Source organism: Onychostruthus taczanowskii, unplaced genomic scaffold (assembly GCF_017590055.1).
Source record: "Onychostruthus taczanowskii isolate IOZ18803 unplaced genomic scaffold, ASM1759005v1 scaffold59, whole genome shotgun sequence".
In the NCBI taxonomy this organism is placed as follows: domain Eukaryota; kingdom Metazoa; phylum Chordata; class Aves; order Passeriformes; family Passeridae; genus Onychostruthus; species Onychostruthus taczanowskii.
In genome coordinates, this window is record NW_024503568.1 from 3,262,417 (window position 1) to 3,288,985 (window position 26,569).

Here is a 26,569-nt window from a genome sequence, read left to right on the forward strand (position 1 = left end):
CCTCAGAGCCTTTTAATGCCCAGAGTCTACAAAAATAGTTACTGCTTAACCTCTGTACATTATGCTCTGAGTATATCATCACTGTAAAATATTTTGCATATCTAAATTACTTATTTAAAGCAGCTGTAGAAAAAGCTTGATTTGTTTTGGAAGGAAAATATATGTGAATTAATTTTTTAAAATTTGAATTCATCTTCCACAAACACATGTTTGTATTTTGACATATTTTAACACTTTTCCATATATCCAAATATTAAGTCCAGAAAAGGCTTTTCGTTCTCTAAGCAATAGCATGTTTAGGTTGTTTTTTTTTAAATCAGGTTCCTGTTATTCATAGAGAATATTTTTTTGAGTCCTTAAATGCTCAGCAAAATGGCATATAGTCCCATTTTTTAGTCTATTTCATGTTTTAGATAGCTGTTTTTGCAAAGCCTGGGCTTTATTTAACTTGGGAGCAAGTTAAATAAAGTATAGGTCACTGCTCATATGAACTACTTACCTTAAGTCACTGAGTTCACATATTTCAGAGATTATTAACCCCTTGTTTTTCATGAAAATATTGGTTATTGACATGTAGCATGTGACTGGGTTTTGCACTTCAAACAATAATCTGACCAATTACACCGTGTATGGAAAAAAGTACACATTAACCTTGTAAGCTAAAAATTTGATTAACAGTAGCAGTAAAACCAGTATGTGATCAAGATGATTTCCTAGGGTGTAGTCTCTTCCATCTGATGTTGTTATGAACAATTTAATTTAATTTTATTTCTGCAGTGTCTTTTCAGAAAAACCACTGTGGTGGGAGTAAACTTGGCATGAGTAGCTCATGTGAATCTAGCTCTTTCTTGGAGGTTTCTTAGTTGGCCAATTATTTGCAGACTTACTGATAAATAGGTTTGTCTCAGTTTGATGTATAACTCTTCTGCCATTTTGGTACTGTTGCCTTCCCACAGCTGCATAACACTGACGGATCCTTAGGGTTTGAGCTGGATCTCAGGTGCTTACTGATACAAGGGGGTGGTATCTACCTGTGTTGGTAGAGCAGAAAGGAGGGAGTAAGACTGAAGGAGCCTCCACAACGGGAGGAATTAGAAACCTTATATATCTTAAAAAGAAAATAGAGAAGAATTCAGAAAATATTTTGTTTGATGCGACACGAGAGCAAATGCAGATATTAAACAAAAGTTAAGAAAGTTGCTTCTGGACCTTTGAGACGGAACAAATAGACTGTATGAAAGATGTAAGGCAGAGGATCTTAAAAAGTTTGTCGTAAATCAGCAGAGAGAGAGGGTGAATGTCTGTAGATAAATAATCCAACATCTATCCCTAATTTATGAGTATGTTGGAGGGGTTTTTTATAAATTAATATTTGTTTGTCCAATAGGAAAGATAATAAATAATATTGTAATGCAAAAATTTAAATTTCAAATAGAAAACATAATGAATGAGGAAAACAGTGACCTTTTTCAATTAAGAGAAAAATATTCTTTCAGAGTGTAAATCAATGAGAGATGTTTTAGTGGTTTGCATATTTCTTATAAAAATAAATACCTGCTATGGAAACAAATGAATAGCATAAATATGTATTAAAATTAAAAGACACTGTTGCCAAGGTTTTGACTAACAAGTTATGGGAAGTTGCTAGGGAGAAGTCAGGTGAACATTTATTATTTGATTCCTATCAAGAAAATGAGTGTATAAAATGGGTGGTGATACAAGCTTTGGCTTGAACCCCATCGAGGATCTCAGAGGACTGCTCAAACTGTTGCATTTCAGGCATACCTTCATAAACGTGAGAAGCTAGGTGTGCTCAGTTTCTTGTGTGATTAATAACAAAAGATCTTGAAATAACAGTTCAGAGCAGAAACATGTCCACATGCCTTTTAGGAGAGTCTTTAGGAGAGTCAAAGGGCTTTCTTCTAACTCTTAAGCATACTGGGAGGATAGGGAAATCACCCTGACAGTTCAGGCACCTAAATTAAGAGCCTACATTCTGCCTCCGGGGATACTACTCTAATGCAAACATAATCAGTGTTCAGACAAAAAAAACTCAAAGGCATTTATATTTGTTTGGGGGTTTTGGGGAGATTTTGCGGGGTGTTTTGGGTTTTTTTTTAAATTATGAGAGTGTTTGAAAAATCATATTGGAGTATAATTTTTCAAGACACTACTCAAGCAGTTATTCTTTATCCCAAATTTTCTTTTTTTCTCTAAGTTTTAATATGATGACACTAGTATTTCATCAAAAAATGCTTAGTAATTGATCTATTTATTCACTTTTCTCTCCTAAGAACTGCAGAAGTGCTGGGCATGAAAGTTTGTGTTCATTTCAAGCTAGATGGGCTTTTAATGTAAACTTTGTTTCTGTGCTTTTTATTGAAGACACCTGTGAGCCATTTCTGTGTTTCTCTGAAGAACATCTAAAGCAAGGACCAGTTGCATTGCATAGTGTTGCTTGTATTGACTTTCAGCCTAAGCTATGTCCTTGATTGTGTTCTGCTCAAACTCATTTTGCAGGATAATTTGGGGCTATTTCAACATAGTTCTTGATCAGCAGTTATCAGAAATGCTACTAAAGGTTTACCACAGAGATCTTTTTAATATACAAGGTACTTAATACACTGTCTATATGGCTATGTTGGCTAATTGCCATGTGATCACTTTGCTCCTTCTCTTTTTAGTGACCACATAAACACTTAGCATGGACCTAGAAGAACCCTTCTCTAGTTACAGTAAATTTAGGGTGACCAAATATAAAGGGAAGATGTAGCACAGTGTATCTTCAGCAGAGATCATCTTACATCTGCAGGGTACATGTCCTCTGCATTGCATTGAGTCGTGGGGCACATGACACATCTGGTCAGATAATAGCTTGTCTTACCTCCCAGTCTTGCACTTGATTAATGACTTAAAAATACAGGTACACAGGAATGTATTGTCAGTTTCTAAAACCCAAATTAGCTCCTCAAAGAAAGTCCTTGAGATAGTAGTACAAAGGCTTATCTTACGGCTGGTCCCTACACAGCTGGAACGTGCGGTCACCCCATATAAACTGATCGATAGAAAATACCAAAGAGTCAATGGCTGTACATGGCCACAATTTATACAGTTATGCACAGGCAGAACATAAGGGTGGCTGAGGTTTTTTGCACAAACATGGGGTTTTTTTTCAAAATGGATTCCATTTTGTGTCTGTGTAGAATCATGGGAAACTCAACAGAAATATGCTTACCTTTGTAGACCTGTTTCAAATTTTTTGATACCATTTCCAGATAGATCATCCTCTGGTCTTGTGTCTATCATTTATAAATGCTCTGGTTCTGATGTTCTATCCTGAGTTTTGAGATACTGCCTGTTTAAATGAGTATTTATACTGTGAACTGTCACTTGACTTAGCAATACATGTACTGCTGAAGTGTATTTAAATTTGACCATCAGACTATATTACAGACAAAATAAATAACATTATCTGTTTCTATAGTTTCTGTGTTCTTTTTGAAAAGCCAGGAACACAAATTTCTCAGATTTTTGTTCTCAGTTTTTTTCTTAAAAAAGTGGATTATCGTATCTTTTAGTAAAGCTGTTTTAAGAAGTGCTTCTAATCTCTTCTTGCTCTGATGTTTTCAAACTACCATCTTTCTTGTCTATACAGACCCAAAATATCAGTAGAAATAGTAACTACTGTTTCACCAAAAACTAATGTATTAATGAATATTTTTTAAACCCCTATTCCTTCTCAGGTTAATTAATGTAATTTAATCAAAAACCTGGGAGTCAAATGTGAACTGACAGCTTGATTCAAACAAGGCAGAACCTTGAGCTTCTTGATTGCCTTTTTCTAGACTTCATTCAATGGTCATTCAATGGTTCAATATGATTTGTTTATCTAAGATTTTTGTTATGGGGTGGGAAATACTAAAATGAAGGGTGTACCTCTGTTTTTGTATTTTATATATATGTACAGAAAGTAGAATGCAGAATTGTGAGGATTTTGTTTATCTAGAAAATAATTTCTCGAAAATAATTATCTAGAAATTATTTTTAATCCACCCCAGCAAACTTTCTTCATCTATCTTCAGTGATATTTCTTGTACATCTGTACTATACCATATTAATAACTGGTGTGAGCTAACTGGTTGCTCAGGTTAGATTTGCATTCTGATCCAAAGATTACAGGTTGCTGAATTATCCCTTAAGCTTCCTAGCCTTGTGGATCCATTAAGCCTTAATTAAAGAAGCATCTTAGGGAAAAAAAATAATCAGACCATTTGTATCCAAAGAAGATGCACACTGGTCATTTGTTTGTTCAGCAGCATAAAAATTATTATTTAATGGAAATTTTAATCACAGCAAACTTGTAGACAGACATATATTAAATGCATTAATCTTTCTATAAGGTTATTCACAATGTATAAGGTTACTCCTCTGAAAAGACTGCTTCAGATTGCTTTCCGGTAATGCTAATACCCATTAAAAAGATGAATATATATGTGTGTAAGTCAATCATAAGGTATTAAAGAGGTGTAGCAACTTAAGCTTCTTTTCTTCTTGGCAGGTCACTTTGAGAGATGTCCTAGTTCAATTAAAATATTTTTTCCATTTCCTAGGAGTAGATTCAGATATGCTTTGTCTGTTCTCTATCTTATCTTCACTGTCAGGATTTAAAACAAACCTGAGTGAGGTATAAGGATAGCCCAGCTGCTTCAGAGCCTGAACAGGTTCAAATGTAAGGGTGCATATATGTGTGTATGTCTGCATGTTCCTCACATAAATGTCCTGATTGAATACTTGTGTGATGTAAAGATACATTTTTTTAAGAGTCTGTACACTTTTGTAGAATTTAAACTGACATAAACTGCATTTTCTGTTCTTCAAATACCCATTCTTTCATCTCTTGTTTCTAAATGCTGCAGTAGTAGGAAACAATCTAAAGAAGAAAGGCATACAAAAGTGCATACAATGTGGCAGTTTCTTTCAGATTTGATTGGTTCTATGAATTTAGTTAAGAAAAATTATCATGTAGGCTATTGTCATATGATATCTGAATGACTAAAAATATTGTATATGTTAAAAAAGAAATGCAGAATTTTAGAATAGTACTGTACAACTCAAGTATTTATATAACAGTCTCAGAAACACAAAATTGCCTAATTGGCTGGCTAATTAGTTCTGCTGTAGATGGTCTGTATTCAGCATTACTTTGTGTCCAACATTGATTTTGATGCAAAACTGCTCCTGGAAAAAAAAAATCTTAATTCTTGGATAGTTTGGTGAAAAATATTACAATTAGAGGTATAAAATGAGCTCTGTGACTGAAATGTGGATGAAGGGAAAGGAGATAGTTTCATATTGAAGTTATGCCATAAGATCTCACTCCTCCTTTCATCTTGCAGAAGGCTTGACAACATTGTTTCTCCTCAGATTATTATTACTAATAGTAAATTTTTTCCATTTTTAGTTGTGTTTGCATTTACGTATGGTGTATTACTTGTAAAACTGAAAAATATTTAGATTCAGATATAGTAATGCTGGAAAATTGTATTTCAGGCCAGAATGCAAATCAGTTTACTAACAAAAATTAATATGTAAATCTGAGATATATTAATTATATACCAGTATCTGACTGTCAAATGATTGTTCTTTAAAAATCCTGTTCTCTTAGCTGGGTAATATCATGAAGCATGTGGGTTTGCTTTGCTGAATCCTGGGTTTTCTTTTTCACATTCACAGTCTTATAGTAAAATACAAAAATAATTTCTCATATTTCCCTGACCATTTGCAATATCAGGTAGCAGGAAAGGTCAGCATATTTTGCAAACTATATTTGATTTACCATACCATTACTCTGTTTCTGTATAGTTAATTAGGTGATTTTAGTATAGCTTTTGACACAAAAAATAAATCATTTCTCCATTGGTCCAACAACAGTTGTGTGTATAAACAAGTTGGGCTAGATGCCCCTACTTGAAATGGCTGAATGAAGTCTGCTAAAATCAATTGTCTTACAAATGTAGCCAAAAATCTCACAATTAAGGACTCTTTGCTCTCCTCAGCCAGGAAACTTCTAATGGTTGTTCCTCAGGATTCAGGGATGATGTCTGGTAATTCCAGCAGCTCTTAGGAGACAGTACTTACATCCCTATTCACTGCAAGTTCTTATTACTTTAAATTCTTCCCATTGCTTTTAATTTATTTATACCAGTCAATGTGGTACTGTCTTAACAAGTACAAGATTCAGACACTTGAAAAACAGAAAACTCAGTGTAGGTTCTGGGTGGTGGTTTTTGTTTGTTTTTGGGGTTTTTTCCTCTCTTATCTTTTTTTTTTCCCCTGAAGCAGAGGTTTGTTGTCCAAATGCACAGCCGGCATGGGCTGGTTTCAGATTTTCTTAAAGTGGGGAGTTATGACTGAGAAGAGATCCCTGGTGCTGGGGAATCTAAGGACTCTACTTTGGATTCAAAAGAACAGGTGGACAGTTTGAGCTGAAGGAAACCGTAGCAGCTCCCCTACTTTTGAGCTTATCTGTGTGTAGTTACTTTTCTGGTTTTCAGTTTCCATCAATAAAAGTAGCTCTTTAGCAATTTTTTTAGTGAAATTGACCTGATGTGTGTCTCTGTTGTGCTGTGCCTGTCAAAATTAGCTGGGTGTATTACTTTTTTACCTCTCTGTTCATTAAGTCAGTTGATTCATTTTGGAGTCAGAAAATGTTCAGAGAGGGGAAAATTTTGATCAAACCAACCTTGCATGGAAACAACTGCCTGTTTGCCATCTGCAGCGGGCATTGATCCCTAGCTTGTTTGTGCCTTGCGTTTGCTCTGCGTGAGTAAGCACATTAGCCTTTTCATTTCATTCATTAGACAGTTAGTCCTTGATTAGTGTTTCCTAGTTTCTGTCAAAAATGCTTCTACTCCTTTATTCATTTTGTCTTGAGTCTGTCTTATGCTTCAGTGTGTAGAAAATGAACAGTTAACTACAATAGTCCTTTCATTTCTTTTTCATATGGAACTAGCTAACAAATATACTTTTCTAATGCTGGCGCATCTAATGCGGGATAAAGTATGAATGATGGGTCTTTCTAAAGTTAACAGAGTTATTATTTTAGTTCAGCTAGCAGCCATTGTTTAGAAGTGTGCTATCTCAGGGTTTACTGTCAGCTTTATTTCATCCGTCTCCAAGAACTGTGGGATCACCTGGATACTTGTGGATATTTGCCATATAAAATTGCACATAAAAATACATTTAAATTAAAAATGTGTGCCGTTTGAGAATACAGCACTGAAAGTTTCAGATGACATTTTGGATGACAGGACAGAACAATAAGGCATTTGTTGACTAACACCATTCCCTTGGGAATTCTGCTGTCATTTCCTTGCAGAATAGTGAAATGATAAATGGCAAATCCATTCTTAAATATAATAGAAAAATACATGAATAATTATGTGATGTGCATAAAGCACCAAACTGTGTACATCTTTAGAAAATACATAACAAGTTCATTAAAAAAATTGAGTACCTTGATTGAATCAATACATTTAATGTTGCTGCTAACAGATTTAATTTGATCAGTGATCAGATGTTTTGCCTAAAAATTCTATACTGTGTTACTCCCTTAAGTAGATAGAGTTTGTAAAATTTTATGAATTATGCATTGCTTTTTATTGATAATTTTAAGTTTATTTATATGTTGTCAATCTATCTGAACAATTTTACCTTTGAATTTAATGGTATTAAAGTTCAACATGTATCTTTTCAAAGCACCCGTAAGTTAGTAAACCAAACTTTGAAGGTTGGACCAGTCAGTTCTCTGGTGTGTGCGCTGCTTAAGATTCTAGTAAATACAAAACTTTTTAAAACATAAAATGTTGAAGCCATGGTTTATATTAGTGGGAACCTTTATATCTGCATTAAATGCTTGCTTATTTGTGAATTAGAGTAACATTGCTTTGTTTAAATAAAAATTATTTTGAAGAAAAGTTTTAGTCATGTTTGGAATCATTAATAAATTATTTAAGTATTTAATTTGGAGGGCTTTTCCTCCAAGTTCTAATTCTCATTGTTGGAAAAGAATTTAAAATGTTGCTAGATGTAGGGTTATACTGAATTTAATATTTCTCTCAAATTTTTAGTCTTTATAATTCCATAGACTTTTAAGTTGCTAAACAGTAGGTGGGGAAGTTCATATATGTATGATAGTCGGCAGTTGTTTGTAGTGACAGTTTTATTTGTAGTTTTTATCAAATGCTATTTGCATGGAAACTGGAATTCATTGAAATCTCTTACTAACTGGACTAATTCTTATATTTATATTCATATACATCCAGAATTTTAAGACATAACTACAAAGACATGATCCAGATGGATTTGTCTGTGTTTGCTATCTGCTGCAAGACTCAAGAGTTGGTAGATTTCATTTCACAATTCATTTAATACATTAATTAAATACATAAATTAAAGATTAATTCCCAGTTTGTAAAGTTTTAGCAATCAGTATGAGAAATAAAAATTGCATGATCTGGATTCAGGAAAAAATTCTCTTCATACCTCCAAAGAAAATAGAAAAAAATCCTTTGAAAACAGATTCTAGCACATGAGTTCCAAATACTCTATTTTCAACAACTCCCACCAGCACAATGGGTTGATTCTCTTCTAAATGTTATACACCTACAAATATTTCACATGGCTATTTCATTTCACATACATGTTATTTGATTATATTATTGACATAATTTGCTTAATTTTAAAATATTTATAAAATTTATTTAATTAAAAATTATCTTTTTTATATTAAGCAGTATTTCCCCACATGATTTCACATCCTGACACAGCACATGGGGAGTCTTCTAGCAATGATTCCTATTTTCTACCCAGTTTTTCAGAAAGCTATTGAGTGTCATATGAAATATCAACTTGTATAGCATATAAAGTAACTTTGCTGAATCTGTCTCTCACTTTTACTAAAGAAATGGATTTCAAATAGTTTATTTGGTATTTTTGGAAGACAGAACTATATCAGTGTTCTTACAGTAAGCCTTCACCATATCTGGATATTATTCGCTGTATAAAATTTGAAGACATTTTCACTACACAAAATTATCATGTCTGATTTGTAAAAAGAAGTAATGGAGTCTGCAAGAAGAACAATAAATTATTAAGTTCAGATACATCCCATTCTGGGAACAATATACCTGTAAGCTTTCTAAGTGATAAGAGTATTGCTGTTGTTGAATATGACAGTTCACAAAACACCTTACAAATGATATACATTGTGTACAGATTGGGTCTTCTGTTTTGCAATTTTCCTGCCACAAAAGATTTATGGTGCTTTTTTTTTTTTTTTTTGTCCTATTAGGATGCTTCAATTGCCCACAGATTCCATATCATGAGAGAAAAACATCCAGAGAAGTTCAACAGTAGGTAAGAATACAAAAATATATGCATATAAAAATATTTTTCCATATTATTAAGATCTGCTCTGTGAGGGGTTAAGTTTCGCACATCTTTTAAAATATTGATTCTTATAAAAGAGAGGAAATTGGTTCATTTTGTATTAAGCATATTCCAGACTACTTGTAGTGTAACTTTTTGATATCTGGTATTTCAACTGAAATGAATAGCAATATAAATAAACTCTTCTCACAGGTGAAATGTTTGCCTTTTAAGGCTAGCATGTGTTTGTGAGGATCCCTGAACTGACACTTTGCCATTAGGCACTGAAGAACGCTTCATAGACAGCTGCAGATGGTGATCCTTATGTTTCATTCCCCACACTCACACTGGTACACTGACAGGGGGCTCTTCCATATATACTCTTAGTAAGGGCAAGTGAATGCCATTTTACACAGAACTGCTTTTATCATTAAACAACTTGCTTCTATAAAAAAAAATGTCTGGAATGAGACTTTGCATCTGTTTCTTGTGTTGCTCTCTGAATCTTTAGTGCTATTGCAGAGCTTTTCTGGAGATTAAAAATGCATTACGTTTACTGTAAATTCAATATCTGGTTTGTTGAGTAGATAACATTCATAATGCAATGTTTATGTTTGTTTCTTCTTATTTAGGTAATTTAGCAAGTAAGTTGTGGTGGGTAAAAGCAACATTTCAGAAACTTTAATTAACATTTAAAGACACATGGAGAGAGAAAAGTAAGATACAAAATTATTTGGAATAAACAGAGAATGTCTAGAAATAATTATTAACACAAATGTTTTGTCACTGTGAACCTAAGCATAGAGTTTATTTTTCCGTCAGGGTGACCTGGAAAGTCTCCTGTAGATGCAAATCTTCATATACCATAGGATGATAAAATATGCTGTTTGTTTTCTCATCTAAGAGCTGTACAGAATGATGTTTAAATATGTTTGAAAATTATCTTGCTTACTGTTTTGTTTGGTGTTTTTTTGTTAAAAGTATATATTTTATAGCTAATAGTCAGAATGAGAGCCTCGTTTTCTCAAATACTCAATTTGCTTAGCATCTGTACAATGACATACAGTGAATCCAAATGCCTGTTTCTTTTTAAGTCACATAGTACATATTTGTACATATTTGTTTTCTGTGCCCTCTTTTTCCTAGCTCTGGTGCTTCTCATTCTGAAAGAATTACACTGTGATAAGACCTGAACTCAAGCCTGTTCTATGCATCCCACTGTACTGTACCCTTCCAGAGGACTAGAGATATTGGACTTGTAGCGAACGATGATATTCTAGGCCTTGAATATGAAGCTAGTTTATCAGTGGTCTTTCTGCATATTTTCAGCAGTTGGCAATTATAATTTATAAAAAGCTCGGCTAATAACATGAGTTTCAGATCAGATTTCATGTCACAATAAATCATATGCCATTAATAACATCTGCTAGCAGACTCACCTTGAAATTCATCTATATTTTAAGGAACCTGATATTTCTAACATTATCTTAAGGAAATTAGTTACAAAAATATATAGTCCCAGTCCCTATGCACTGTGGTACTGTGATATTGAAGAGCTTGAAAAAAGCGAACATTCTCTAGATATATAAAAATTATTCAGAGAAGTTATGCCTTTCTAAAAAACAGTATAAAGACTTGAGCAAAGCATAATAGAAACTGATATTTTAAAATGTGTTTTCTTTTGTATAGTGAGGAAAAAAAAGGGGCTTTCTATGTTTGTTCAGTAGAGTTTTCCAGATGATGTTCGTTCACAAATACTTTTTTCATTGCCACTTATTTGTGTGTCAAAATAAGTCGATAACATGTTGCAGCAGCATTTTCTTGGAGGGTATGAAAAGAAACCCCTTTTTTGGTTATCTGCTAAGCCTCAAATCTTAATGTAGAATTTTCTATGCAATCTAAATTATTTAGGCTCAGCAAGTCCAACTCAAGTCTGATTCATAGTGGGCTCCATAGTTAACAGCACCTGCTCCTTTGAAAACCCTACATTACTCATTTGAAAATCCTATACTGTCATATGGGCATATCTCTTGTGATTTTAAAAAAATTATTCTTTTTTGCTTTTATGTTAGTTTCCTCTTGGCTAATTTTCCAACATTTTAACTTTCACAGCTATCGTTAGAGCAGGTCCTTCCATTGAGGTTCTACTCTGAAAAATGAATGTGCAAAAATTTTCCTTACTGAAGGGAAACTTTACGTTCCTATTGTATGCAGAGTTCTTTTGAAATACACAGATGTTGTATTTGCTTCAGTGAAGTAAGTTAGGTAAAGTTTGGAATTAGCGAATCTTTCACATTAAATCCTGTTAATGATCCTCAAATTCCTCAGGATATTCCTTGCCACTCCGATCCCAAGGTTTATGTGTAAATAGGGCAAATAATAGGAAAACTCCTGACATATATTCTGTGTGTAGAAGCAAAATCTTCTTGTACTTGTTTATCTTCTCAAAATGATGACAAAATATTTCAAGACTTAGAAAGGCTTTTTTTAATGACTACTAGCCAGTGTTGTGGCATTCTTTGGAACTAGGTCACTAGACCTTGGAAACTGTGTCATAATTTAAAATTCCACAGCGTTCACAGATTTTGGACACCAGCACTTAGTATTACTGACTTACTAAAAATAAAAAGTAATAAATTTAGTTTTATATTTCTAAATTGTCTGAAGATAGTTAGACATAAGTCTTTGGAAAATCTGAGTTTAAGTATGTATAAATATTCTTGCATTAAAAATCCACATTAGCAATTGTTTCCTTTGTAATGAAGCACCCAGTTATTTGAGTTTCTTAAGAAATTTAAATCAAATTCCTTTGTAAAAAGGGTCTTCTGTTTTCAGAAGCTTAATTTTCAATGGAAAATTATTTTATACATGCCTTAATATCTTGAAAATGTTATACTTGTAAGCTGTGATATGGAATGGCTGCATATGGTTTTCCAAATAAGGCTCAGCATAAATGTCTACCAGTGATTTTAAAACACACATTACTTGTTCCTAAACCCAGGTCTAGAAGAGAAGAATTCTGGTGGTGGTCAAATAGTAAAGAATGGAAATGAGAACACAGTAGTAGCATCCTAAGCCTGTCAAAATAGTGAATCTTAATATGCCATTTTAATTATGTCTTTTCATCATTGGCACACTATATCAGAAACCAGGACTGACATTGCATTAAGATTTATAAACCTTATAAAGGTGTTTATAAGGTTAATAAACCCCAAAATCTCAGCTGTCACATTACCCACTCTACAGGTCTGAAGTGCTCACAACCTTGTGCTGGAGAAATCAGTTTCCTTCCCAGCATCTTCTGCTTAAGAGTAGGGTCAGATTTTCCAATGTAAGTGTGGAAGGGCTGAGTTAGTGCCAGTGGGGATAAAACTTGCAAAAGGCAGTATTTCAAGTAGAAGTATCATTAAACTAGGACATTCTGTTGAAATAATGATTCAGTTTGGCCAAAATGCCCTACAGGGAGAACTGTGTAAACATCACAGGCTTGATGCTGGGAATAACAGATGTATGAGTTATGTGACTGGAATATACACAAGGAAACAAAGAATACTTTCAACAAAAAAATAATTCAAGTTGGTGTTAGCTTTTCTAAAATCATAGTCAGTTCAATTAGGCATACTAATTTGACACTTTGGCATCCCATAGCATAAAAGATATTTCTTAGTCTCAGTAAACTAAAGTAGGATTTATAAATTATATTTACAGTCTTAAGTACGTTGTCTTTGAAGTTTCCAAATATCATTCTATTTCCATCTTTTATGAAGAAAACCTAGAGCAGAAAAAGTTCCTAATAACTTCATTTATATCATATTCCTGACAACATACTTTTGAGATTCCCTTTCAACTTGTTTAATTATGCTTTTCTTTTGTGCTGATACCTATACATTTAATCTCTAATAAAGTTTCTAAATAATAGAAAGTACAGATTTACCTTGTGCAAGTATTCTCCAGGAGAATAAGGAAAGGCCACAGTAATAAAGGTAGGAGAAATGGCAGATAATTGAATTTTTAGCATTATTCTGAGTGTCCTGACTTGGGTACTGCACTATACAATGTAGTTATAGCATCATATCCTTACTTACATCAAAAAAAAAAGGAAAAAAAAAAAATCCTGTCGTGCCTACACTGTTGCTGTATTCAAAGGTTTATTGTAAGGGATGTCTAGTTGTTCCTGGCAGCAAAAAATCCAGAACAGAATCATTCCACTTGAATACTGGAATTGAAGGCAAGTTCAAGTTTTGTGACTGAAAGTGAAAAAAAAAATCAGTTTAAAGAAAGAGCAAAATCAGTTATGATGGGGTAAATTAAATGGTTTACTCTGTTGTACTCAGCTTTGTTTTAAGTTGACTTATTTTAGCTTAGAATTGAGCAAAGTGTTTCATTTTGGATGGAACAAAACTGTTTTGGTATTTTTATTATTCTTCCAGTTTTTCAGTTTGGGTGATGGAGTCTCTTGGATTGAATAACAACTGCATCTTTTCAGTGAATATACTAAGCATCAGCACAAAATTCCTAACTTTAATTGCAGACACTTCAGCCTCTCCTTCAACCACTCCTCCCTTCCTGGTTGTGACCAATATGGAAATATTTAAAAAGAAGTCACTGGCCCCATGGAGAGACCAGATTGCAGACATCTGTTACCTGTCCCACTGAACCCATGGTTCCTTTTCAAAAAGTGATAAGGCTCCAGGGAACAGTACTTCTGAACTCAGGCAGCATTACTACAACTGTAGTCATCAGAAGAAGCAAAGCAAGGTGAAAATATTTGCAATAGAGCACAAAATATTTTCCCACAGGTGAGAGATGGCTCATAGTTAGACAACATACTTTGCCTAGCTCTTGGTTATAATGCTTCTAAGAGAGAAAGAAATAAAAAAAAACAACTAGCATATTCTTTTCTCAGACTTCAAACATGTAGTAGCCCACCTTTAGAAATAATACCCGAAACACGTAATGTGTGCTTGAGCTGGGAGAAAGGAACATGGTTGGAGCATAAAGCTGGTTTAGCCTATCTGTGTCTGCTGTCTACAGAGCAAAATCACAGAAGTTTGCATCTGCAGTATCTGCATCTCTCTCTGATACAAGATTTCATGTTTTTATCATTTCTCTAGAAAGTGCTAATGGGCTGAGGCCCTCTGCTTGAGAGACTTCTTATTCTCTTAAACATTTTTCTATAGCAGCTGTCTGGGAGGCTGGGGTGGTTGTGGAACCTTAGGTTTAGACTCATGAAGACTAGAGGCAGTGTGAGGTATAAAATGTATGTTAAGCAGGAATCCCTATGTCCTAGGCATCCCCTGGGTTTTCAAAGTACATCTCTGAAAGCAGTGTGCTGTGTCAGACCATAAGCAGAGCAGTGAATTTATATTTGTATTCTCAGGGTCTGCAGCTATCAGATTCACTACTGCAGGACTAAATTGGGTTCAGGCTTAGTCGGGCACTTCCATTTGAGAGGATTGCCATTCTGCACCTTTAAAAACAAATGCCTGGCATGTATACCCTTACAAGATATGGGGATGTTGTCTTTTTTTTTCTTTAAAGTGATATGTGTATGAGATAGGCAGTGATACCCAGCTTTTTTAAAAAACTGTTTCTTTAGAAATTGTTAAGTAAAGTGTATCAGGGTTAATGTTAAAGGGTTAAAATCATAGCATTTTTAGGAGACAGGACTGTTTATGGAGCAGAATCGTACAGAGGGATTGGCCCAGCATGCATTGTGGAAGTAACAAACTGTTGATTCACAAAAGGTCTAAACATGCACTACAGCCCAAGGTCAGTAAAATCTAATTTTCTTCAACTTGCATCAGGCTGGTTAAGAAATTTATTGCTGATGATGTTTCCTTACTGAGAGCAGGTCACTGAACCTTTTCTATGTATTGAAGTGCCTAGTGGATGTTTTACACATTCTTTAATTAATTAAAGCTATTGCCTTTTATTACAATGTCTTAAAGACAAATGCAACCCTATAGGAATTAATTCCTGGTCTCTTCCATAGTATAGTCATGCCATTTGAAATAACAGTGAAAAACACAATGATATAAAAAGTTTTCTAACTTCTTTAAATTGTTATAAATTCAGATGTGAGAAGAGTCTATAGTAAATATGAAAAAACTGTAACAAAACTGATGAAGTACTGCTTGTTCTTTGTTCTGTGTTGATGAAGTATGGTCAAGTAATTCTATACCAATCAATAAGGTTATTTTCCTTGTTTTTTCATGAACATGCTAAATAAAGTACTTCATAATAAAATTGGCTTTTATCAAATACTGGTTTGGTTTTTTGGGTTTTTTTTTTTTGAGAGGGCTTATAATCAGAACTAATGAACATTAACATGGATTTGCAGCTTCAAGCTTCATTTTGAATGAATTAATTTTCAAATCTCAGAAGTAAAGGGCCAATCTTTACATAAGTTTGATATGGCTATAATTCATGTTTACAACAGATGCTGGGTTTTATAAACAGTTAAGCAGCAGCCCTTTCTAATATATGTCACAAATCCAACAAAACCTTCTTTCAAAATCCAGTCAAGATTGCTAAGTGGTCACAACGCACTTACATATAATGTGATTGACAATATTCAATCCATTACAAGCAATGAAATTAATTGTTCAGGGATAATTTTTGCACTTCCTATTTATTAAACATAAACGCATTACTCTTTAGTACAAATAAATTAAAATTTAATCAGAAACATGAAAACTTTTAGTCTGAACTGTGGGTGCTTTATGGTGCTTTTTTAATCCTTTTATTCCGGTAATTAAGCCCCTACTACAGTTCCCATGGATAATGAGGAGAACCCAAATACTCCTTTAGTACGCCTCAGACTGACACAATATACAGCATGTGCTTTTACTTCTCTTGTTCTTTAACTCACAAGAAATTGGGTCCTAGATTTGCTTCAGATCCTGAGTCTTGTGACTAATATACTCCAGGTTTCAAATCTACACTCTGCAATTGCTAGTTGGTTTATATCATATTGGATAAACTTAGTTAATTGGAAAGAAAATTTTGAGTAATTTAGCCAGTCCTCCTCACCCTATCTTAGAACTACTCTTCAGAATTCATTTTTTAATAGATTACCTTAAAAGTAATGATTTCAACCAATATGCCAGTTCCTGATTAAGTAGCCAAATTTCCTATCTTTACTGATTGTATAACTGAAGTGATTTTAAGTGCTTAATGTATCAAATGAAGAACCTCTGTCAACATCTCCATAAGTTCAGATAACATTTTCCATTTCACTCTTTATCCCATTTGAATGTAGTTTGCCTGGCTCATTCCTATGTGTTTTCATTTAAGTAATCTGACTGTTTTCTGATCTGATTCCAAGTGCCTTATTTTTATTGCAATAGGTTACATAGCCCATTCTAAGAAATGGGCAAAGCTAAGGTATTTCCAAATTTCTAATATGAAGTAAAGTATAATTTGTGTGTCTTGAAAATTAAGATCAGTCAAGCAGATCTCTCTCAGTTTAAGTTTTTATTCTCTTCTAATTTATATCTTCATTTTATTGACATAGGGTATATTTTTCCAAAGAAAATATTTTGAAAATGTTTGTTTTAAATATAATAGAGCAATTCATATAATGCATTTCTATGAAAATTGAATGATAGATGCAGCTGTACAATACTGCCTTTGTTATAACTGCATTGTTGCTATCATTGCCTTCAGAATAATTTTGGAGCTTGGTTTTACTTGTAAAATAATACTGATTATTACTGATTAATTACTGCTTCTTTTTATTTCACCTGATAATGACACAATTATATAATCAAAATTGAGAAGTATTTGTCTTACTATTGAAGATGTCTTTAGCATTGATATAACCAAACTTATATTTTCTATTCTTTCATATTTGTGTTTTCTTTTTTTATATTTTTTGTTATGTAATGATAGCCAAAATATTATTTTTTTCAGTATCTTTGTCTATGTATGTGTATGTTTGTGAAACGAATTTTAAATTACATTTTTAGAAAATTGCACAAACCAAAAAACATCTGAGAAAATGTATTGGCTGACTTGGTGATTTATTGGGAATGGCTGTTGCTTGTTCTGATTTTTGACACTACTGCTATTGAAGCCAAGTATATGTAAGAGATAAAGGTGGTTTAAAGTTCTATTGTCTGTCTTTCCCTCATGATACTTCATAGGCTGCCTAACAGAAGTTCTGATGTGTTTTGGGAATACTATTTTGGTCATTTTTGCCTTTGAAGCTAAATCATATAATTTCTTCTGTTCTTGCCATTCCTAAGACAGGCTTACTTATTTTAGGATATTTCTCTCTGCTGTCAGGGCACTGAAGGAATTCCTGTCTAGCTTCTCTTACAATTCTATTGCTGAACGATTGGCAACTATTGGTCTACAACTGCTTCTGAAGCAGAATATTAACGGATGGCCATTTTCTCTCTCACCATTGACATTGACACTAAGATCCTACTGTCAACTCTTCCCTTTGTCACACAGAGAAATTGTAGAAATTTTAAAAATTTTGCAAGATTGCAAAACAGAAATAGTTTATGTTCAATTAGCCCTCTATTTGCCCTTTCAGAAATACACATTGTGTATATATATTACCTGTCTTGAGTGCTCTCTAATGTTCAGCTCTGGTTTGGGTAAAAGGGTTCAGATCAACAAGGCACATTGCAGATTGTTGGCTAAGGGATCACCTTATATATACCCCTGCCTCCTTCCAGTACTTTGTGGAGTACTTTTAAAGGAGTACTTCATGGGGAAACTGCCAAGACAGGATACAAGATGGGCAAAGAAACATGTGGGGAACAGTGCCATTTTGGTATTGTTTCTCAAAGTTTTAAAGATCAGGAGTTACTTAATTAGTTAGGAGTTAGTTCATTCTGAATTCATTACTGATCAGGGTCTGTGAGAATGAGCTTGATGTTTCTCCTATGTTTGCATGCCATGGCATAAAATGGACCACAATAGGAAAAGGAGAAAATCATTGGACATAAAAACTGTTGTCTGGTGTTTACTTGGAATTTATTAAAGTTGCAAAGTTTTGAGTTAAATCCAGTTTCAATCCCTGTAAGTCAGCTTAGTTATAGCAAAAATTAATACTGTTCGTTAAGTTTATATATTAGTATTAATTTTAAAAATAATAATGAACTTAGGTTATTTTTTTTCCAGATGAGTTAAAATTCAGGACCAGAGTATCATTTGAATCCACATGACACAGGTAGATGTGGTAAAATCTACCTAGGATTTTAATTTAATAGTAAGAGGAAAAAGTTGCTAGTTTTGCCTTTTTTTTTTTTTTTCTTTTTTTTTTTTTTTTGTTCAAATTAGACTTAGGGAACAGCTGCAAGTAATATGGTTTCCTGATTCTTGAGAACCTTTCAGTTACACTGTTTTTAATAAAGATTTGTCCATATGAGGGACAGCAAGGTCTGCTAACCTTTCTTGCAGCATGCTATTTCTGAGCCAATTATGAAGATGTCTAAAGGCATCGAATGCTCTTTGGAACAGTAACTTTGTGATTTGGGAGTATAATGGCCAGCTGGAGAACTTTCTCTGTGGTTAGCATATCTGTGTTCACAATATATAAAAAACAAGGGCAGAATTGATTTTTTTTTTATGAGCTAAAATTCTTCTTGGATTTTTCATATAGTTATGGTGATATATTAATAATTATAGTAACAGCAGAAGTAGCAGAAGCTTCCTAAGTGTTTTGGATTTTGATAGTAAAGCCTTGAAGGCTGTGTTAAGTTGTCAATCTAGGGTTTTTATCAAGATTTTGTTGATGTTCAAAGAAAGAAAAAACTGTTAATCAAAGAAATATGTTCTTCTTGCTGATACGAGGCAGCTGACTATTCACACTGAATGAAATCTTCAATATATTTAGCTGCTTTGATTTCTTAGGGAATTGTAGTGTAAATCCTCACTGGAAGTGATTTGGGAACATAAATTTGATTGATAAGTTTTTCTGAGCTTTTAAAATGAAACCTGAGTGGATTGACCTAAGTGTGGCTTATCCAAAAAAGCCTTGCAGCAGGAGAGCTGCACAGCAGCCAGGAGGACACTGCAGCCATGGGGGTGTTTTTCCACTGGCATCATAGGGCAGTCAGCCAGGCAGAGGGAGTTGGAACTCAAGTTCCCCTTCTGACAAGGAATAATCAGATACACTCTCTTACTCAGAAAGTGTTTTAGTGACTAAAAAACAAAATAGGAGCAGGACTACAAGGAAAATTCAAAGTCCATGGTTCACTACTAGAGCAGAAGGACAGATAACAAGTAAACAGTTGGGAATTTGACTCTGACATGAGGTTGCCAGGTGATGCAATTTTGCATTATTTAAAGTCTGGGGAAATTCTGAGTTTTTACTATATTGCTCAAATTACTAAAAATATTTATCCACTACTTTAGGCACATAAACAAAATAAGCATCCTGGAACCTCGACATCTCTGCTGCAAAGGTGATGGTTTATGTGTTGTACGCTAGCAGCTGCATGCCAGAATGAGGGATTCCTATAAGTGCTTTTGTTAAGTCTGGAATAGGAGAGCAGCAGCAGGAGACAATAAGCCATGAACTGCCATGAAGAGCTGTGGTGCTAGCTAGGTGAGTGGATGCTGGGAGCCAGACAAAGCAGTAGACAGTAGTAGACAAAGATTCAGGGGGAAAATATTTGTATGTGCCTGAACTGAAAGGGTGTAAAAGCCCAGGGGTCCTTTGTTGGGGGTCCCTCCTCAGAACAACCAGCCTGAGTTGTTTCTCTGTTACTGTACTGTGAATAAATTGCATTATAGAATGAGACGTCTGAGTCTCTGCTATGGGAAATGTAGAGCTGAACTGGTGAGGAAACCTGGTGTGACCACCTGTGTGTGGGGTATGGAGAGAAGTAGGCACCTGTCAGCTTGCTGGATCCGCCCTCTCTGAAGGGGCTGTGGTCCCAGCAGTGACAGTATCTGGTGTTGGGAATGTGACTGCCAGAGAGTCTCATGAATGGCCAGACTGGTTAGTTTGCTTAACAACCTACAATGCCCAATGACACTAAAATTGTAGAATGAGGGAATATAGGCATGGTGCAGAACAGTCCCTGTCAGAGAGACATATTAGACACAGGAAACACTGCCAAAGACAGCACTGCTTAGAGATACAGAAGGAAGATGCCTGTCAGGGCTACTCTGAACCTTCACAAATTCTGACAGTTTCTCAGAATTATTTGTGGACAGTCACAGTTGACCTGTGTAATGAGCTACTTCTAAGCTGGATGACCCTGCAAGGTCTGCGTGAAGCACAAGACCACATGTTCTCCTAATGTTTAGGGTGGATTTAAACTACTAAAGGACAAGGCAATATCCTATGGCTGTTTTTCTTGTGCTTCCAGAGCCATCTGAGTTGGTACTAGCTCTGCCATTCTGGAAGCATGCTCCATTATAAAATGGAGAAGTATTGGATAAAATGTATGCACTGGTTGAGTACACTGGATCATAAGCTAGTGTTCCCTAGTTCCCTATCATACCAGCTTCTTAGTCCTTACAAAATGTATTTTAGCTGTCTATAGTGAAGGAAGTCTTTGAGATTAATTTCTAACTTAGAAATTTGTTCTTGCTATAAGGCACACTCATCTTTTCCTTCCTCTGGCATCTTAGGACTTCTCTTGTTTCCCTTTCTGATTTGACTCCTTTTTGCCTTGCCTTTCTTGACTTGACTTTGTTCCTTCACCTTATAAAATAATCAAGGGTACAGATTTCAGCAAAACTATACTCTTGGTTAAGAAGGATTTCCATTTTTATTATAAAGCTAAATTAAGAGCTACTTAATGCTCATGGTTTAGTATTTTAATAAAAAGGGAAAGGGAGAAGCTGATAGAGCAAGAGGAAAGTTCTTTTCAGCCATGTCTCTTACTTGAAGTCTTAAATGCTGCTTTGTTTTGTGTATTTATTCATTTTTTTTTTCTGAGACCTGTATAGTATATTGCCTATTTTCTTCATAACACTTTTGTTCTCTGTGAAGTAAGGTGTAAAGTTGCATGTGGTGTACACTTACACCAGAAAACCCTTTGACAATGTAAATTTAAGTAATAAAACCGTAAGTATGGCCATTTAATGCTCTGAACTAGTAGCGCAGTAAAACCTGTAGCTTGGAAAAGGGTATATTCAGTTTCTGTGCCAAGATTTTGATGCACAATAAGAAGTCTGTGAGAGTTTCTGGAGGTGCAATCCCTTTTGAAAGCATGTAGAGAAGGGATTTTCATTATGGAAGTCTGTTCAGAAGCATGAAGAATAGTATTAATGCCACTGCAGACTAACTGCTATCCAGTTTTTGTAGAATTAGTTACTTTTATGGTTTTGGGGTTTTTTTTTGAAAACACTCTGACATATCTGACTCTGAATATTATTTTGTTCTGTTGTCCAAGAATGTAGATTTGGAAATAAGCACAGACCTGTTGCCTGTCAATGTCAGACTGTATCACTGAAATCCTGATCTGAGTTTTTATATTTTTCACTTTTTTTTCCAAGCATATGCATTTGATCTTTACAGTTGTAAGCTAAAAAGTGCAACTAGACAGAGTTTATATAAAACCAATTACTTCAGATATTGTTTAATTAACTGAGGTACTGTCTTATACATTAAAATTAAGTAACCTCCAATATTTCAGACTGATTATCTTATTTTACAGACTAATGATAATGTCCTGTGTATAATATCACAGAATATTGAACAATTTTTATGTCTGGATATATCTTACCTACAAGCCACAGGAGATGTACTTTTAACAGTATCAGATAATACTTAAGGAAAATCAGTATCTTTATAGTTCTTAACCTTACAAAATTCTAGATTGCCCATGAGAGCAAAGTATCCTGCTTCCTGGAAGGAGGAAAAAGTGTGTAACTAGTAAAGATTGCTGGGAGATAGTGATGAGCAGAATGTAGTTTCCCTGATGTGAAAAAAATAAGAACCTTCCTTCATGACAGAAAGAGAACTTTGCCTCTCTTGCAGTTGCTGCTATACTGAGAGCTACAGTGCTTGCTTGAAATAAGACAGTCCCAGCTGTAACCCCCTGATTTAAGACTCACCTTCTCCCTCTGTGCCGCTTAAGTAAAGTACAGGTTGCCTTGTGCCAGGCAGCTTGGGGTTTTGCTTCTCTGTTTGTTAAATGGTGAATGTTTATTTAAAGGAAGCAGAGCACCTGAACAGTATAGGCTCATCCAAGGGACTTGGACGATGATTGTGCTGTCCTGCTACCAGGGTGACAACTCCAGCAGGTAACAATGAAAATTGTGGCTAGAATTGCAAAGGTAAGAGCAGTTGCCTGAGATATTGGTTATTAATTTATGCCTTTAATGCAAATGTGGTATACACAAACTGTGTCTCCTAAGTCGCAGGTGATGTACATTGACTCACCAGAGACAATTAATAAAGGGTAGTTAAGTGTGCTTTTATATGTAGCTTTAAGCTGATATTCCATCTGTTAGCTAACAACTCTTTCTGGATGAAAATTCCATTAAAATTGGCTTCATTATGTGTAGGGTTTTTTTTTTTTGGTTTCACTGCATAATACAGCCTAATCAAACATAGCTAAAAATAATCTAGTTTAGCTCTACATGGAAGACATAATATGTATCCTGAGAGGGGAAAAACCCAAAGGTAACAACCTGCGCTATATTTTTCTACTGCAATGGCCAGTGAAATCAAGTCTTTATTTACTGGTGAACCCAATAGGATTTCTTCATAAAGGGCAGACAATATGACCCTGTATTGGCTTACAAGATAGGTTCCTGTATGTATTTACAAGCTCTGACATTCTGCAACTACTTCACAGAAATTCTTTGAAGGTATGGAGGTGAAATTTCAGTCTTAGGTAGATTGATATTTTAAATAATGATGTATTAAGCATTTCTGTCAACATTTCTAATCTTTTGGCATAGGTCTGTCTAAAGATTTATTCCAGGGACATCTTTGGTAGCACTTCAGATTATGTTTGTCTTGATTTTATCTTCTGGTTTGCAATAGAATATTAATTTTCAGTTTTACAGAAAAAGAGCTAAACATAGAGAGATATTAGTTTTGTCCCACTGCTTATGATGAAGATCAAAAAGAGGAAAAATAAATCACATTATCTACTTTGGGTTTAATGTACACTTTCTACGTTGGAAACTAGTGAAAATAGTTTACATGTTTGCTAAGATATAATAGCTCACCTTAATAAAAAATGCACATAGAATATATTTGTTTCTTACCATTTTAGAAACAGTTGCTACCCTCATTTGTACTTCATAATCCACCACAGTGAAGGCTTAATAGACCATTAAAGAAACGGTGGGAAGTTAATTTTAATATGTAATGGTGTGAGGGGGTTTATTTTTTTCCTTAATACAATGAAGCTTCTAACAATTTTATTTGCAAAGAAGATGATTATTTAATAAAGTGACAAACTGTCCCACTGATAGGATACATTAATTTTCTTCTAAAGCTGTTCCTTGTACTCCATAAGAAGGTGATAATTAGGTTTGCAGATTAGAATAACATAATCAGACCACTTGTGTGGATGCTTGTTAAAATATATTTTCCTCTTCATATAAGCCTCATAATAATTAAAAACTGTTTAAAAAGAGAACCATTCTTTTTCAGTATGGACTTTATAAATGAGTCCTAATAATATATCAAGTTATTCTTAAGCTAATTCAACTTTTTAAAAGGTTAGTATTTGAAAAAGAGTATGGGAAGTGATTAACTGGTGAGTTTAAGTATTAGCATTAGGTTTTGCAGGAACACCTACAGTATAAAACAGCGCTCATTCATATCCTGATTTAATTTCTTCCACTGTCACTCCTGATTGTTCCATTTAATCTTTCTCAAGTCACATAAAATTATCTTGTATGTGTAAATTAACAATCATTTTCTAATTTCACTGCAAACTTTAAGCACTGTTTAAAAAATACAGTGGCAGTGATTAATTCTCTATTTTAAGCAAAACTAAATGCAGTTGCTATTGAGGTAGAGCGCACACAGAGTGATTTTTTTTTTGGTGATTCTAGACTCCAATAAAGGCAGTGGAGAAATAGCAATGAATGTGAAATGAGTGGTTCACATCTAAACAATCAGGTCTTGTGTCCATCACATTGAATCAGAGTAATATTCAGTGACCTTATGTTTTAAAGCATTGAAGCCAATTTCCTTTGCTTAGGATTTGTGTAGTATTCAGTGCTTCTTAAAACTAACTTCCTGGCCTAAGCCCAAGGTGGAAAGTGCATGGCCTAAGATCATTTAAAGTGTCAAGTGTTCCAATTCCTTCACTTTTAATAAGATTAAGCTTTTTTTTTCTGTGGTTCAATAAAGTCATATTCTAGGGAAGACGGGAAAGTGTATGTTTTGTTTTTGTTCGCAACAACCTTGAAATTAATCCTATGCTAAAGAATAAACTGTTTTCTCAGAATTTCATCATTGTTTTCAAACTTTCAAGGTCCAAGATGTTTCATTACAGCAGTTATGATCATTGTGTTGATAAAGGATAGCTGATTTAAACACTAAAAGCCCAGCATGTTCTGGCTAGAAATCACTTCCATTTCAAACATCTGAATGTAGAAAAAAGAGTTGCATTATTAAATATTGCAATCATCTAATTTGTACATACATTCCAGTAAGCCTTACTTTTTGTGCACAGTTTCATATGTATATTTGATATACTGGCCTAATCAGCTTCAGGTTGTTGTGGGGACATGTTTTATGGACAAGTAAAAAGTAACCAGATTCTTTTTATTACCATTATGAAAGAAGTAAAAGAATATTTTTTGTAGTGTGCTAAATATACATACAGAAAAGAAAAAATATTCAGTCATTTATAAAAAGGGATGCAATACTCACTGATTTAACAGCAGTAGATTGATAATATAGACTCAGTAACAAAGGAATTTATAAAATATATTTTTAATATTATTAAGTCTTTTTTTATCATTGGTGGATATTAACAAAATTTTCTTACCATGTAAAGTAAATCATATGATGAAGATTAACCAGTACTCTTACCCAGAAATTGATCAACATCAGCTCTATGCGTCTATAGACCAACAATTTACAAACAATTGACCCTACTTCTCCCTTTCTAAATAGATGATTCCCAACAATCACCATGGTAAATAGCTACTTTGAATGACATTTTATTAGATATTTTTGGTTGAACAAGGCATGCTCATAAGGCATCCCAGAAAAAATAAATTTTTTTAAAATGTCATAGAACTATGTAAGTCTTCAAGGTAGCAGTTATTAGGTATGATTCCTTTGGTTTACATTGTGGTAAAGGAAATGGTGATGTAGGTGGGGTGTTCTGAGGATATGTTTTATCCTTCATTTCCAGAATCTATAGCCTGGTAAGGTGAATGGCAAACTTTTCCCTTAGGACTTTTGCCTTTTATAGGTAAGCAAACAACCTAAAGACAGCAGGTTTATTATGTCAAATCCTCTCCAATGGATTCTTAACACAAGGCCACCTGTAAAATGTCATAACTGCAATGTTAATGAAGAAGCATGATGGTCTCTCATCAGTTTGCAGGCTGAAAGCCTCTCTATATATGGCAAGATTTTCACAGTTTCAAAAAGGACCTATAGGTGCAAATAAGTGTAGAAATCCTGTTACAGTTCGGTGACTGGCCTTCCTTACATAGGAAATATTGCCATGTTGAGAGTAGATGGTTTATAGACTACCCAGCTTCAACTCCAAATTAAAAGAGGAAGTGCTTACAGATCCATGATGTCCTGCCTGATCTCTAGTTTTAATGTTGTCTTAAGAGGCCTGGCTTTGTCTTTAAAATAATAATTTGTGCTTTAATGCCCTAGAAATAATTGTAAAATTAAGGAAAATAATTTAAATTTTCTTTATATCTACCTCATAAGCTCTATGTGTGTTTACAATTGCTCAGTTCCATGAATATATAAGAGCTCAGATAAAGCCTTCAAAGACAGTGAAACAGGTGTGTAAGGATATATAAAGGTTTTCCTGGGAGCCTAGAACCAAACTGATATCCCCTGGAATTCAGCCCAAGGCATTGACTGTCAAAGGATATGTCATCCCTTTTATGCATGCTAGAAACATATGCATTAGCAAAAATTTTATATAATTTGAGGAAAGATTTTTTGAAGCAGAAATATATAGTGAGCTTTTTCCCTTTCCCCCTTTGCAAGAAA

At 34.2% G+C, this 26,569-nt stretch overlaps 1 protein-coding gene across 1 annotated transcript in view; it reads left to right on the plus strand.

Moving 5' to 3' along the window:
* Positions 1 to 26,569, plus strand: part of DGKB (diacylglycerol kinase beta) — a 330,606-nt gene that overhangs the window by 185,929 nt on the left and 118,108 nt on the right. Inside the window, exon 20 of the mRNA XM_041418276.1 lies at positions 9,353 to 9,417. Coding sequence (XP_041274210.1) covers positions 9,353 to 9,417 — 65 coding nt within the window. The remainder of the gene's footprint in view (positions 1 to 9,352; positions 9,418 to 26,569) is intronic.